The sequence below is a fragment of the Hemiscyllium ocellatum genome, chromosome 21, assembly GCF_020745735.1.
Source record: "Hemiscyllium ocellatum isolate sHemOce1 chromosome 21, sHemOce1.pat.X.cur, whole genome shotgun sequence".
Classification (NCBI taxonomy): Eukaryota; Metazoa; Chordata; class Chondrichthyes; order Orectolobiformes; family Hemiscylliidae; genus Hemiscyllium; species Hemiscyllium ocellatum.
The window spans coordinates 51,589,495-51,605,866 of NC_083421.1; the positions used below are offsets into that span (position 1 = coordinate 51,589,495).

General features: G+C 45.4%; 1 protein-coding gene across 5 annotated transcripts in view; it reads left to right on the forward strand.

The window, feature by feature from the left end:
- The window catches only part of cntrl (centriolin), a 123,426-nt gene that overhangs the window by 76,786 nt on the left and 30,268 nt on the right, over positions 1–16,372 (forward strand). For 4 of the 5 annotated variants that reach the window (XM_060841459.1, XM_060841462.1, XM_060841461.1 and 1 more), the window contains 3 exons: positions 516–823; positions 4,487–4,692; positions 11,728–11,938. In XM_060841459.1, the coding sequence (XP_060697442.1) occupies positions 516–823; positions 4,487–4,692; positions 11,728–11,938 (725 nt within the window). The remainder of the gene's footprint in view (positions 1–515; positions 824–4,486; positions 4,693–11,727; positions 11,939–16,372) is intronic. The other variant, XM_060841460.1, reaches the window with a different exon arrangement.

Below are 16,372 nucleotides of genomic sequence, written 5' to 3' on the forward strand. Positions count from 1 at the left end.
TATTATATTTAAGAATGGTAATTTGATATGAGTTGATTAGTGAAACTGAAAATGGCTTTTTCAAAAAAAGTAGGCACTTCAAATTATAATGTCAATCCATCACTAATGGGTAACTCAGTCATTTAAAATTTTATATTAAGAAACCTACATTCCAGTTAGTTTGGGGCACAATGAGTTGTGAAGTGAATTGAAGGAGAAATCAAATTCAGAACTTTCCAATGTGTATCTATTAGTGTGCATCTGTACAAACGTTCCACGTTAGATATTGGAGTCGTCTTGAGGCCGCTTACATGAGCATAATTAGCAAAATCTCCCAAAGGTATTAGACATCAACTTAATGGGGAGGGGAGTCAAGCTTCTAATAGAATGATTTTAAAACTACTCCAAAACATCAAAAAATTAATTACATTGGCCACAACTTGCATTTAATTCCACAATTTTGTACTGGTTAAGGCTGTGATGTTTAACATAGCCATTTTGTTAATTTGTAAGGTAATTTTTTTTGTCATTTCTAGGTGATGGTGAAGATAGTGGGACTGAGAGTGATGATAGTGGCATGCACAGGCAATCTTTTACAGCCCCACCGAATTCAATCATTTATACCATGTACCCAGATGGTACCCCTGTGCCACAAGGTACAGTGGTATATGGACCACCTCCAACAGCAGCAGCCAGTGTTGGACCTGATTCTTCAAGCACAATTATTTATGGACCTCCACCACCTGGTGCACACGTGGTTTATGGACCACCTCCAGCCAACTTTACTGTCCCTGTTATCCCTGCTGGTGTTCTGCACTGCAATGTATTAGAACATCATGTCTTGGTAAGACTTCTGGTACACGTGCTGTGTAACACAGAATTTCCAAAATTGCTTTCACCATCATAGCCAGGATTGTCCAATGGCCAGATAGTCATTATTCCAGTGTAGAATGGAGTTGCACATGGTGATTATGTGGAATTTCCAATATAACAGTTTCTTAAGGAATAGCCCATGAAATTGGAAATTCTGTTTGGCAATTTTTCTATGTTATAGAGTCATTGGGATGTACAGCATGGAAAAAGACTCTTCGGTCCAACTCGTCCATGCAGACCAGATATCCCAACCCAATCTGTAAGCACTCAGCCTATGTCTAAACCCTTCCTATTCATAATCCAGATGCCTTTTAAATGTTACAGTTGTACTAAGCTGCACCACTTCCTCTGGCAGACCATTGCGCACACACACCACCCTCTGCATGAAAAGGTTGCCCCTTAGGTCTCTTTTATATCTTTTTCCTCTCGCACTAAACCTATGACCTCTAATTCAGGACTTCCCCACCTCAGGGCTAAGACCTCGTCTATTTATCATATCCATGCCCCTCATGATTTTATAAACCTCTATAACGTCACCCCTCAGCCTCTGATGCTCCAGGGAAAACAGCCCTAGCCTATCCAACCTCTCTCTCTAGCTCAAATCCTCCAGTCCTGGCAACATTCTTGTAATTCTTTTCTGCACCCTATCAAGTTTCTCAATTGGATGTATGCTCAAAAGGTATAGTTGTAAGTTTGCAGATGCCACCAAATTGGAAGTCTAGTGGACAGCGAAGAAGGTTACATCGGATTGCAATGGGATCTTGATCTGATGAGTCAATGGGCTGAGGAGTGGCAGAGGGAGTTTAATTTAGATAAATGTGAGGTGCTGCACTTTGGGAAAGCAAATCTTAGCAGGACTTATACACTTAATGGTAAGGTCCTAGGGAGTGTTGCTGAACAAAGAGATCTTGGAGTGCAGGTTCATAGCTCCTTGAAAGTGGAGTCGCAGCTAGATAGAATAGTGAAGAAGGCATTTGGTATGCTTTCCTTTATTGGTCAGAGTATTGAGTATAGGAGTTGGGAGGTCATGTTGCAGCTGTACAGGACATTGGTTAGGCCATTTTTGGAATATTGTCTGAAATTACCCATTTAAATTGGTGAATTCAAAGGGTTCTGAAGAAATGAAATAAATTGTTACTCAGGAAAAGCTAGACTAAAGAGTCTGACTCCTAATCCCACATTTAGGTTACAGATCTTCAACCATACCTGCAGTAGATCATTTGCAGCACCCCCATCCTGCTTCCCTTTTCCTTTCCTCTGACTCTGATGCTTCCTTCTTTTTCTGGTTGAGACTCCCTCCCTGCTCCTGGACCCGATTTGCCTCCATGTTCCCAGAATCTGACCCCTGTTTCACACCCAATCTGTCTCAGCCCTAACAGCCACTTGCAACCACTGCCAGAACCGGATCCAACATTCTGTACCACCACCAGACCTGATATCAGCCACCTAACCAGACCTACCCTAAATATAACATTACTCACCTGGCATCCTACCAGTTGATGCTCTTGGCACCAAACCCCCATCTCGCATCCTACCCTCCCAGCATCTAACCTCATAGTTACCTTATGTACTTACTACTTTGACAGCTGCTGTCAAAGTGGCTGTCTGGGATTCTGGATATTTCACATTTCAGCACACATTAGTTGACTGGTGTGGAAATGAGGCGTGGTTTCATTCATTCATGGGGTGAGGATGTCGCTGGCCTGGCCAGCATTTATTGCCCATCCCTAATTGTCCAGAGGGCAGTTAAGAGTCAACCACATTGTTGTGGGTCTGAGATGCATATAGGCCAGATCAGGCAAGGATGGCAGTTATTATGGAGGTCAACCCTTCCCCCTCTGATAACTAAAACTGAAGCACCAGAGAGGCTCACCTCACCTCATAATTTGTTAAAGAAGTGTGGAAAGTGGTATAATTTGTCTCTTCTCAAACCCTCTTTCCCAAATCTGTTATAAACGAGTAGTTAAATGAAAGGAAATCCTTTCACTCACTCTATGATCAGCAAGTAACAATTTATTTATCTAACTCCAACAGTGAAGAAATTAACAGAATCACTAACAAACCAAACGATTCAGTTCTAACTAGTAACTATTCCCTAATAAACAAAATCCTAATGGTGTGCTGGTTCAAGAAATACAAGTCTCATGTATATAACAAAACATAAAAATTAGAATTTAGTCTCTCCAAATTACACCTAGGATATGCTTTCCGGAATGCTGTGCACCTCACTGCTGATCTTCTTTCAGGAACACATCATTCTTCAAGTTCTTTGCATCAGGAATGCCTCTCTCCGTCGAATTCTTGTGTCAGTTTGTCTGTCAGGAATGTTCTCTATGAAGTCTGCTATCTGGAATATTAGCTAAGAGTGCCACGGTACCTTTATTAATTAGATGGTGCTTTCTCAGAGTTGAAAGTTGTTGTCCCTTGGGAGTCGGCAGTTGACTTTCATTTTCCAAATGCCCTCATCTTTTATACCCTTGATGACCTATTAATTTCTTACAATTGGATTGGTTCTAGGTTACCAAAACCATCATATTAAAATTTAATAGCTTCTTGGTAGCTAAGTGCTTTGTTTAAATTGATTGGCTAAATTTGAAAACACTTGTTGTCTTGTTAAAAATTCTGCGTGGCTGTTTAATACAAAATTGATGAAGCTGCTCCTTTTAACAAGGCTATGTTGTCCTTTTTTTTCAGATTGCAAAATACATGGACTCTGAAAAGTCTAAATTGATGGGTTTTAGGGCCAATTTGATTATAACTAACAGATACTGCCTCAGGCATCAGGCTTTCAAGTATTTTAAAAAACATTTGTACTCTGAAAGGGGAGTGGCCGGTTTTTCTTTGGATTGGTTTGGCTTTGAGCAGTACTGTTGAAAAGACTGCTGGATCCAACTAAAGCAGGTCCAGGCTGGTTCGTTCTCTCTCGCTCTGTGTCTCTCGCTCTGTTTCTCTAACTCTCATCTCTCCTGTAAGACCCTCCTTTTGATTGTGTTGGGAGTGTTTATGGGAATTGTTGCAGTTATTGGGACTAACATCATTAAGTTGGGGTGATATGTTGAGTTTTGCTTGTGTTACCTTGTAAATAAATTCTGTTTTGTTTAAACCTACATGATTTGACCAACTGCAGCTCTCGAGGAATATCTGCATTACATTTGCTTAAAGCCACTAGAAAATTTAGCGTCTCTGCCTACTTTCTTCAAATGTTTTGAGGGGGTCTGTTTCAATTTGGGCACACTCTATGCATCTGCACTTTAAGCTAAAGTTCCGACATCCGTTTTAACTTTAAGCACTGAAAAATACCATCTTTTAAAGGGACCATGCAATACCTTCTTTCCCACCCCCCCACTTTACAATTTTACACACACCAACTTTGCGACACAGTTTCCTTCCCTAAATGATATTAACTAACGAGATGGGCTTTTAAACAATTGACAATTGATTAATGCTCATCATTAGACTCTTAATTCCAGATTTTTTTGAATTCGTATTCCATCATCTGCCGTGGCAGAAACAAATGGGCGGCGTAGCAGTCTGTTTGAGATTACCACTCCTCAGAATATACGGCCCAATACGTAGAAGGCAGAAGTTCTGTACCACAATCATTAGCATTCCTTCATTTACATCTGTATTTCAGGAGAATGAAGTCAGCAGATTAGCAACCATTATTGCCCATTTGCGGTCCCATAAATGTGAAGGTCGGAGAGTTCTGTCCACAGATAGGCATGATGAGCAAATACAACAACTTCAGCACGTCATCCGTGAAATATTGCATGGGAAAGAAGACTTGAAGCATGAAGTTGAGGAATTGTGCAAGGGATCTCATGAGCACAGCAACCAAAAGTAAGAAATTTATCACTGGCTAACAGTATCTGAAGTATTGCCAACACACTGCATCTGCTTCAAATTTGTTACCCTTCAGATCAGCATACTAGAAATAATAGAATTTATTCTTATTATTTATGAAAGCATTCCAATTCCTATTTTTATTCAATCCATCATCGTAGGATAATCACTCTCAATCTCAGGGACTGATTTCAGTAAATCTTGACAGTATTGCGTCCAAGGCAGATATATCCTTCCGTGGATATAGAAACCAAGATTGAACACTGGTGTCACTAATTGTAGAAAGACTTCCATTTTCTTTTGCCAATCTTTGCAATGAAATCCAATGTGCTACTTGTCTTCATAATTCTCTTTCAGTACCAAAGTTCCTTCTGACATCAATTTGTGAGTATTTGAACATTTTATGCCTTTTTAGGTATATTTTCCTTTTCCATTCATACCAACAAAAGGAACAATTTGAATCTTCCCCATAATTTTTTTAAAATCCATTCCCTGAATGGGGATGACATTGCTGGGGGAAAGTGAGGACTGCAGATGCTGGAGATCAGAGCCGAAAATGTGTTGCTGGAAAAGCGCAGCAGGTCAGGCAGCATCCAAGGAGCAGGAGAATCGACATTTCGGGCATGAGCCCTTCTTCAGGAATGAGGAGAGTGTGCCAAATAGGCTAAGATAAAAGGTAGGGAGGAGGGACTTGGGGGAGGGGCGTTGGAAGCGTGATAGGTGGAAGGAGGTTACGGTGAGGGTGATAGGCTGGAGTGGGGGTGTGCGCGGAGAGGTCAGGAAGAAGATTGCAGGTTAGGAAGGTGGTGCTGAGTTCAAGAGTTGGGACTGAGACAAGGTGGGGGAGGGGAAATGAGGAAACTGGAGAAATCTGAGTTCATCCCTTGTGGTTGGAGGGTGCCTAGACGGAAGATGAGGCACTCTTCCTCCAGCCGTACTGTTGCTACGGTCTGGCGATGGAGGAGTCCAAGGACCTACATGTCCTTGGTTGAGTGGGAGGGGGAGTTGAAGTGTTGAGCCGCAGGGTGGTTGAGTTGGTTGGTCCAGGTGTCCCAGAGGTGTTCTCTGAAACGTTCCACAAGTAGGCGGCCTGTCTCCCCAGTATACAAGAGGCCACATCGGGTGCAGCAGATGCAGTAAATGATGTGTGTGGAGGTGCAGGTGAATTTGTGGCGGATATGGAAGGATCCCTTGGGGTCTTGGAGGGAAGTAAGGGGGACGGTGTGGGCACAAGTTTTGCATTTCTTGCGGTTGCAGGGGAAGGACCCTCACTCTGAAACTCCTTCGACTGACTGAACTGGTCCTCACTCTGAACAACTTCTCTTTCCAATCCTCCCACTTCCTCCAAACCAAAGGAGTAGCCATGGGCACCCGCATGGGCCCCAGCTATGCCTGCCTCTTCGTAGGATCTGTGGAACAGTCCATCTTCCGCAGCCACACTGGCACCACACCTTTTCCTCCGCTACATTGATGACTGTATCGGTGCTGCCTTGTGCTCCCATGAGGAGATTGAACAGTTCATCCACTTTACCAACACCTTCTACCCCGACCTCAAATTTACCTGGACCGTCTCAGACTCTTCCCTCCCCTTCCTAGACCTCTCCATTTCTATCTCGGACGACCGAATCAACACGGACATTTACTATAAACCGATCGACTCCCACAGCTACCTAGACTACACCTCCTCCCACCCTGCCCGCTATAAAAATGCCATCCCATATTCCCAATTCCTTCGTCTCCGCCGCATCTGCTCCCAGGAGGACCAATTCCAATACTGAGCAACCCAGATGGCCTCCTTCTTCAAAGACCGCAATTTCCCCCCCAGATGTGATCGACGATGCTCTCCACCGCATCTCCTCCACTTCCTGCTCCTCCGCCCTTGAGCCCCGACCCTCCAATCGCCACCAGGACAGAACCCCACTGGTCCTCACCTACCACCCAACCAACCTCCATATGCATCATATCATCCGTCGTCATTTCCGCCATCTCCAAATGGACCCCACCACCAGGGATATGTTTTCCTCCCCTCCCCTATCAGCGTTCCGAAAAGACCACTCCCTCCGTGACTCCCTCGTCAGGTCCACACCCCCCACCAACCCAACCTCCAATTCCGGTACCTTCCCCTGCAACCGCAAGACATGCAAAACTTGCGCCCACACACCTCCCCCCTTACTTCCCTCCATGGCCCCAAGGGATCCTTCCATATCCGCCACAAATTCATCTGCACCTCCACACACATCATTTACTGCGCCCGATGTGGCCTCCTGTATATTGGGGAGACAGGCCGCCTACTCGCAGAACATTTCAGAGAATACCTCTGGGACACTCGGAACAACCAACCTAACCACCCCGTGGCTCAACACTTCAACTCCCCCTCCCACTCCACCAAGGACATGCAGGTACTTGGACTCCTCCATCGCCAGACCGTAGTAACACGATGGCTGGAGGAAGAGTGCCTCATCTTCCGCCAAGAAACCCTCCAACCACAAGGAATGAACTCAGATTTCTCCAGTTTCCTCACTTTCCCTCCCCCCACCTTGTCTCAGTCCCTACTCTCGAACTCAGCACCACCTTCCTAACCTGCAATCTTCTTCCTGACCTCTTTGCCCCCACCCCCACTCCGGCCTATCATCCTCACCTTAACCTCCTCCTACCTATCGCACTTCCAACATCCCTCCCCCAAGTCCCTCCTCTCTCCCTTTTATCTTAGCCTGCTTGGTATACTCTCCTCATTCCTGAAGAAGGGCTCATGCCTGAAACGTCAATGTCATTGCTGGGCCAGTATTTATTGCCTTTGAGAAAGTGATGGTGAGCTATTTTCTTGAACCACTGTAGTCCATGTGATGTAGATAGACCCTTATTGGAGATGTTTATTGCTTCCATTTTTATGGCACAAATGTTACTTAACACTTTTTGACCCAAGCCTGGGTATTGTCCAGGCATTGATTGATTGTTTTAGTATCTGAGAAGATATAAATGGAGCTGAACATAGTGCAATCATCAGCAAACATTCACACTTCTAACCTTTACGATGGAGGAAAGGGCATTGATGACACAGCAAAAGATGGTTCGGCCTTGGACAAGGACTCTTGTGAGACAGCGGTACTGTTTGTACCTCTGAGCCAGGAGGCCTGAGTTCAAGGAAACTACAGAAAACCAAGTCCTGCCTGTTTCAGAGGTATGTATTACCATTCTTGGTTATTCTTGGGTTGATTAGCAAGTATCTACCTTGAGGAAGTTCTGGAGTTGAGATGACTAACTTCCAACATCCTGAACCATTTTCTTTTGTGCCAGCTGTTAGTCCAAACAGCGAAGAGTTTCCCCCCAATTCCCATTAACTCAAGTTTTCCGAGTGGCTTTGATGTCAGTGGCAGTCACTGTCATCTCACCTCTGCAATTGAGCTATTTAGTTAATGTTTGACCCAAGACTGTCATGAGGTCGGCAGCTGAGTGGTCTTAGCAGAATGCAAATTAGGTGTCAATGAGCAGGTTATTGCTGAGCAGGTGTTGTTTGATAACACTTATGGTTATGCCTTCTATTACTTTACTAGGATAGACTGACATGACAGTAATTGGCTGCGTGAATTTGTTCTGCTTTTGTATCCAAGATATAGTTAAAATGTCTGGTGCTGGAAAAGCACAGCCAGTCAGGCAGTGTCTGAGGAGCAGGAGAGTTGATGTTTCGAGCATAAGCTTTTCATCAGGAATGTGGGAGAGGCTCAAGGGCGCTGGGTGATAAATGAGGGTGAGGGGGATGGGGTTGGGGCTGGGGCTGGGGGGGGAAATTAACTTGGAATGCGATAGGTAGATGGAGGTGGAGGATGGAAAGGATGGGTGGGAAAGAAGATAGGACAGATCAAGAGGGCAGTGCTGAGTTGGAGGATTGGATCTGACACGTGGTGGGGGGAGATGAGGAAACCAGTGAAATCAACATTGATCCTGTGTGGTTGGAAGGTCTCAAGGCGGAATATGAGGCATTCTTCCTTCAGCTGGCTTCGGTCAGGTGCCAGCTCATGGGCACATCCTATTGCCCCCTCGACCACAACCTCACTTCCAATCACAAAACTATCGTCTCTCAGACCATGCACAACCTCATCACCTCGGGATCTCCCACCAATAGCCTCCAACATCATAGTCCAGCTACCTCCTACCTAACATTCTCAATCCTGACTGCCCCAGTCAACCCATCGTCTCAGCCTGCTCCTGCCCCACCAAACCTATCTCTGCAGAACCTGACACCGTCCTATCCCCCTTGGTCCAGAATCTCCCCACATACCTTTGAGACACTACCCACACCCTCCACCTCCTCTATGACTTTCAGTTCTCTGGCCTCCAATGCCTCATTTTCACAATGGATATCCAGTCCCTATGCACAACCATCCGCCAAGCCCTCTGTTTCTTCTTCTCCTGCTGACCCAACCAGTACCTTTCCACCAACACACTCATTCGATCGGCTGAACTGGACCTTGCCCTCAATAATTTCTCCTTCAAATTCTCCCACTTCCTCCAGATCAAAGGGGTAGCCATGGGCACCCACATTGGCCCCAGCTATGCCTGCCTCTTCAGGTATGTGGAACGGTCCATCTTCCGCAGCTACACCAGCACCGATCTCACCTTTTCCTCTACTACATCGATGACTGTATTGTGCCACCTCATGCTCCCATAAAGACATCCATCAATTTCACAAATACCTTCCATCATGACCTCAGATTCACCTGGACCATCTCGGATACCTCCCTCCCTCCCTCCCCTTCCTGGACCTCTTCATCTTCATTTCTGGCAACCAACTCGACACTGACATTTACTTCAAACCCACCAACTCCCACAGCAACCTGAACTACACCACTTCCCACCCTATCTCCTGTTAAAACACTATCCTTTACTGCCTCCACTGCATCTGCTCCCAGGAAGATCAATTCCACCATAGAACATCCCAGATGGCGGCCTCCTTCAAGGATTGCAATTTCCCCTCTCACATGGTCAACAATACCCTCCATTGCATCTCATCAACTTCCTGCACCTCCACCCTTGAATCCCACCGCTCCAATCACAGCAAGGACAGAAACCTCCCTCGGTCCTTGCTTTCCACCCCACCAACCTCAGATACATTGCATCATTCTTTGCCATTTCTGCCACCTGCAAACAGACCCTATCACAAGAGATATATTTCCCTCCCCACCCCTATCTGCTTTCCATAGAGACCATTCCCTCCACAACTCCCTTGTTAGGTCCATGCCCCCCATCAAGCCACCGTCCACTCCCGGCACTTTCCCTTGCCACTGCAGGTAGTGGAGGCTGTAAAACCTGCACCCTACACCTACCCCCCTCACCTCCATTCAAGGCCCCAAAGGATCTTTCCACATCAGGCAGAGGTTTTCTTTGCACCTCCACACACATAATCTACTGTGTCCTTTGCTCCTGAGCTGGTCGCCTCTACACTGGGGAGACAGGACGCCAACTTGCAGAATGTCCCAAGAACATCTCTGGGACCCACACACACACAAAACAAACCCACTTCCCTGTGGCCAAATACTTCAACTCCCCTTCCCACCCTGCCAAGGACATGCAAGTCCTAGGCTGCCTCCACTGCCAAATTCTAGCCACTCGACTCCGGAGGAAGAACGCCTTATCCTCCATCATGTGGCCCTCCAACCACATGGTATCAATGTTCATTTCACCAATTTCCTCATCTCCCCTCCCCCAGCTTATTCCAGATTCAACCCTCCAACTGGGCATTGCCATCTTGACCTGTCCTACCTGTCCATATTATTTCCCACCCTCTGCTCCAACCTATCACCATCATCCCCACCTCCCACCTACTAATGGCATTCCCAGCTACCCCCCCTCAGCTCCACCTGCCACCCCTTTATCTCTCAGCCCCCTTGGGCCTCCCCTACATTCGTGATGAAGATCTTATGCTGAAGACTCTCCTGCTGCTCGGATGTTGTCTGACCGCTGTGCTTTTCCAGCACCATTCCTTTTATCTCTGATCTCCAGCATCTGCAGTCCTCACTTTCTCCTATCCAGGATATATCGAGACATTGGGCACAGTTTGATTACAGGTGGGATATGTTCTGGAGTACAAGTCTTCAGTGCTATTCCAGGAAAGTTGTCAGGACTATCCAGTGCCTCCAATCATTTCTTAATATCGCATAACATTTGATTAGATTACTTACAGTGTGGAAACAGGCCCTTCGGCCCAACAAGTCCACACCGACCCGCCGAAGTTGAATTGAATTAGCTTAAGACTGGCATGTGTGATTCTGGGAACTCCGAAGAAGGCAGTGATGACTCATCCCCTTCGCACTTCTGTCTGAAGATAGTTAGTGGTCCTGCAGCCTCCTCTTCACTGATGTGCAGGGCTCTCCCATCATTGAGAGTGGGGTTATTTGAGGAGCCGCCTCCTCCATTGAGTCATTTAATCATCCACTACCATTTATGACTGAATATGGCAGGACTGCTGAACTCTGTTGTACTCCATCTACCACCTCGTCCACTTGCTTAACCTGTCTGTACCTTTGCAGTATCTGTGTTCTCTTCACAGCTTACATTGCCATCAATATTTATGACTATTCAGGGAAACTGTATCACAATTTTGTTTTTACTGTTGCTGACTTAAAATGTAAGACCAGTGATGGAAAATCAGATGCTGCATAAGCTATCTGCTGTTCATTATCTGTTTGGATTTAAAAGTGCTGTTCTCCTCACATCACTACATTCTTTCTACTAAATTTAATCTAATGTGAGTAACACAGTGATCTGAATGGCAAAGTTGTATTATTCCTGAGCTGACCCCACTGGTCCTAAAAATTGAGTTGTCATCTCTGTGAATATCAAAGCATGTCTGAGAGTCTATTGGAAAACCATTAAAATGAGGCATTCGCCAAGTTGAATTATTATTTTGACTTTGTAATTCCCATGTTTTCATTTTGGATGAGTTTGTTCAATGATTAACTAAACATTTTCAAATAAAGGTGATATATATTATATTAATGGTATTTAATTGAAGTAATTACATTGCATTCTAAACAGTCATGGACCTTTTCTTAGAGAATATTCAGATGGACGTTTAGGTCTGCTGATGAATGAGCTTGACATGGAAATATCTCTCAAGAGACATGATGATGTTGTTGATGAAATTGAATGTTTGGAGGTGACCCTTGCAAAACGGAGGGCAGAACTACGAGAAACAAACAGCCTAATCATGGCTGTTGAGGCAGATCTCAAAAGTACAAGGGAAATGGCAAGTGTGCTTACAGTTTTAAGTATATTCTTCAAGTTATCTTTGTTTATTAAGTTCACATAAAGACTGAACTATTTCATTAATTGAGAAGTGATAGAATTGTTCTTTCTCCAGTACCACATTGATTATAAAGTATCTCTTGTTTGTTGTATAGTAGACTTGTTGAAGCAGTATCCTGTCTAAAAGGTGCAAATGTGTTGCTGGTCAAAGCACAGCAGGCCAGGCAGCATCTCAGGAATAGAGAATTCGACGTTTTGAGCATAAGCCCTTCATCAGGAATAAGAGAGAGAGAGCCAAGCAGGCTAAGATAAAAGGTAGGGAGGAGGGACTAGGGGGAGGGGCGATGGAGGTGGGATAGGTGGAAGGAGGTCAAGGTGAGGGTGATAGGCCGGAGTGGGGTGGGGGCGGAGAGGTCAGGAAGAGGATTGCAGGTTAGGAGGGCGGTGCTGAGTTGAGGGAACCGACTGAGACAAGGTGGGGGGAGGGGAAATGAGGAAACTGGAGAAATCTGAATTCATACCTTGTGGCTGGAGGGTTCCCAGGCGGAAGATGAGGCGCTCCTCCTCCAGCCGTCGTGTTGTTGTGTTCTGCCGGTGGAGGAGTCCAAGGACCTGCATGTCCTCGGTGGAGTGAGAGGGAGAGTTAAAGTGTTGAGCCACGGGGTGATTGGGTTGGTTGGTTCGGGCGGCCCGGAGGTGTTCTCTGAAGCGTTCCGCAAGTAAGCGGCCTGTCTCACCAATATAGAGGAGGCCACATCGGGTGCAGCGGATGCAATAGATGATGTGTGTGGAGGTACAGGTGAACTTGTGGTGGATATGGAAGGATCCCTTGGGGCCTTGGAGGGAAGTGAGTGTGGAGGTGTGGGCGCAAGTTTTACATTTCCTGCGGTTGCAGGGGAAGGTGCCGGGGGTGGAGGTTGGGTTGGTGGGGGGTGTGGATCTGACGAGGGAGTCACGAAGGGAGTGGTCCTTGCGGAACGCTGATAGGGGAGGGGAGGGAAATATATCCTTGGTGGTGGGGTCCGTTTGGAGGTGGCGGAAATGGCGGTGGATGATACGTTGTATGCGGAGGTTGGTGGGGTGGTAGGTGAGAACCAGTGGGGTTCTGTCTTGGTGGTGGTTGGAGGAGCGGGGCTCAAGGGCGGAGGAGCGGGAAGTGGAGGAGATGCGGTGGAGGGCATCGTCGATCACTTTTGGGGGGAATCTGCGGTCCTTGAAGAAGGAGGCCATCTGGGCTGTGCGGTGTTGGAATTGGTCCTCCTGGGAGCAGATGCGGCGGAGACGAAGGAATTGGGAATATGGGATGGCGTTTTTACAGGGGGCAGGGTGGGAGGAGGTGTAGTCCAGGTAGCTGTGGGAGTCAGTCGGTTTATAATAGATGTCTGTGTTGAGTCGGTCGCCCGAGATAGAAATGGAAAGGTCTAGGAAGGGGAGGGAGGAGTCTGAGACAGTCCAGGTGAATTTCAGGTCGGGATGGAAGGTGTTAGTAAAGTTGATGAACTGTTCAACCTCCTCGTGGGAGCACGAGGCAGCCAACCTCCTCGTGGGAGCACGCTTCAGAGAACATCTCCGGGCCGCCCGAACCAACCAACCCAATCACCCCGTGGCTCAACACTTTAACTCTCCCTCCCACTCCACCGAGGACATGCAGGTCCTTGGACTCCTCCACCGGCAGAACACAACAACACGACAGCTGGAGGAGGAGCGCCTCATCTTCCACCTGGGAACCCTCCAGCCACAAGGTATGAATTCAGATTTCTCCAGTTTCCTCATTTCCCCTCCCCCCACCTTGTCTCAGTCGGTTCCCTCAACTCAGCACCGCCCTCCTAACCTGCAATCCTCTTCCTGACCTCTCCGCCCCCCACCCCACTCCGGCCTATCACCCTCACCTTGACCTCCTTCCACCTATCCCACCTCCATCGCCCCTCCCCCTAGTCCCTCCTCCCTACCTTTTATCTTAGCCTGCTTGGCTCTCTCTCTCTTATTCCTGATGAAGGGCTTATGCTCGAAACGTCGAATTCTCTATTCCTGAGATGCTGCCTGGCCTGCTGTGCTTTGACCAGCAACACATTTGCAGCTGTGATCTCCAGCATCTGCAGACCTCATTTTTTACTCCTGTCTAAAAGGCACCACTTGATTAGGAAGCAAACATTTTGATCAAGATGCTATTGATTCCACAGATTTTGAAAGTATTGTTGGATTTAGAAATCTAATGTTTATAATGTTAGTGTAATCTATATCTGGTTGTATTAAATCTGATGTGTCACCTAAATTGCAACATAAAATACATCACCTTCATTAAATGCATTTTGGTTTATATCCAGTTTAGTTTCAATGTTGCTGACAACATATTTATAATTTGTAACAACAATCTGCGTGTTAGGTTATCCAGGTGATATGATTTTACACTAAAGTTGTGCAGATGCTGAGAGGAATATAAAAGATGCTCGTTTTGAAAACAGCATACATAATTTTATCAAGACATAATGGTAGGAAATTTGTGCTTACTGACAATGCATAATAAAAAAATCAAATTGTAGTTGCAAGCTCATATTCAGAAAAACTTCCTGGTTTTTCTTCCATTTTATTAAAATCTAAAGATGTAGTTTACTGCGATAGCGTACTTGTGTGAAGAAAGAGTATCCGAAGTAATTTAACTGGCCTATGCCATCACTAGGCATGAAGCATATGCTCATATTTTGAATATGAAGTTCCCAACTGACAGGTTAGACTTGCAAAATAATTTTTTGGAGGAAGATTGAGCAGTGTTAGTATTCAATTAGGGTGTTGAGCACTTTTTCAAAGAGTCAATTGCAGTTGAAAATGTTAACCTTTATTAATCTTGGATTTACTCATGGATTTAATTGATACAGTTGCTGTGTACAGTTCATGAAGCATAATCACCAGCTTTGACCTCTTGGGCCCCACAGTTTCATTTTGTGTTGTGAAGTTCTTTTTAACTGATTATTTAAAAGGAGAGTTTAACAGGAGGGGTTCCTGACACAGTATGTAGACAGGCCAACAAGGGGCGAGGCCACATTAGATTTGGTACTGGGTAATGAACCCAGTCAGGTGTTAGATTTGGAGGTAGGTGAGCACTTTGGTGATAGTGATCACAATTTGGTTAGGTTTATTCTAATAATGGAAAGGGATAGGTATATACCACATGGCAAGAGTTATAGCTGGGGAAATGCAACTACAATGTGATTCAGCAAGATTTAGGATGCATAAGATGGGAAAGAAAACTGCAGAGAATGGGCACAATTGAAATGTGGAGCTTATTCAAAGACCAGCTACTGCAGATATTTGATAAGTATGTACCTGTCAGTCAGAGAAGAAATTGTCGAGCGCTGGAGCTGTGATTTACTAAGGAAGTTGAATCTCTTGCCAAGAGAAGAAGAAGTTTATGTTAAGATGAGATGTGATGGCTCAGAGCATTTGAGAGGTACAAGTTAGCCAGGGCAGACCTAAAGAGAGTGCCAAGATGAATCAGGAGGGGACATGAGAAGTCATTGGCGGATAGGATGAAGGATAACTCTAAGGCTTTCTATAGCTGTATCAGGAAAAAAAGAATGACTAGAATAAGATTAGGGCCAATCAAGCATAGTAGTGGGAAGTTGTGCATGGAGTCAGAGGAGATGGGAGAAGTGCTACATGAATACTTTTTGTCAGTATTCACACTAGAAAAAGACAGTGTGGTCGAGGGGAATACTGAGTTACACGCTACACCAGATGGGATTGAGGTGCATAAGGAGGAGGTTTAGTAATTCTGGAAAATCTAAAAATAGATATGTCCCCCGGTTGGATGGGATTTATTCTAGGATTCTCTGGAAAACCAGAGAAGAGGTTGCTGAGCCTTTGGCTTTGATCTTTATGTTGTCATTGTCGACAGGAGTAGTGCCGGAAGACTGGAGGATAGCAAGTGTTGTTCCCTTGATCAAGAAGGGGAGTAGAGACAACTCTGGAAATTGTAGATCTGTGAGCCTTACTTCAGTTGTGGGTAAAGCTTTGGAAAGGGTTATAGGAGATAAGATTTATAATCATCTAGAGAGGAATAAGTTGATTAGGGATAGTCAACACGGTTTTGTGAAGGGTAAGTCATGCCTCACAAACCTTATTGAGTACTTTGAGAAGGTGACCAAACAGGTGGATGAGGGAAAAGCGGTGGTGTATCTGGATTTCAGTAAGACATTTGATAAAGTTCCCCACAGTAGGCTATTTCACAAAATACACAGGCATATGATTGAGGGTGATTTAGTGGTTTGGATCAGAAATTGGTTAGCTGAAAGAAGACAGAGTGGTGGTTCATGGGAAATATTCATCCTGAAGATCATTTACTAGCAAGGATCAGTTTTGGGTCCACTGTTGTTAGTCATTTATATAAATGTCCTGGATGAGGGGATAAAAGGATGGGTTAGTAAATTTGTGGATGACA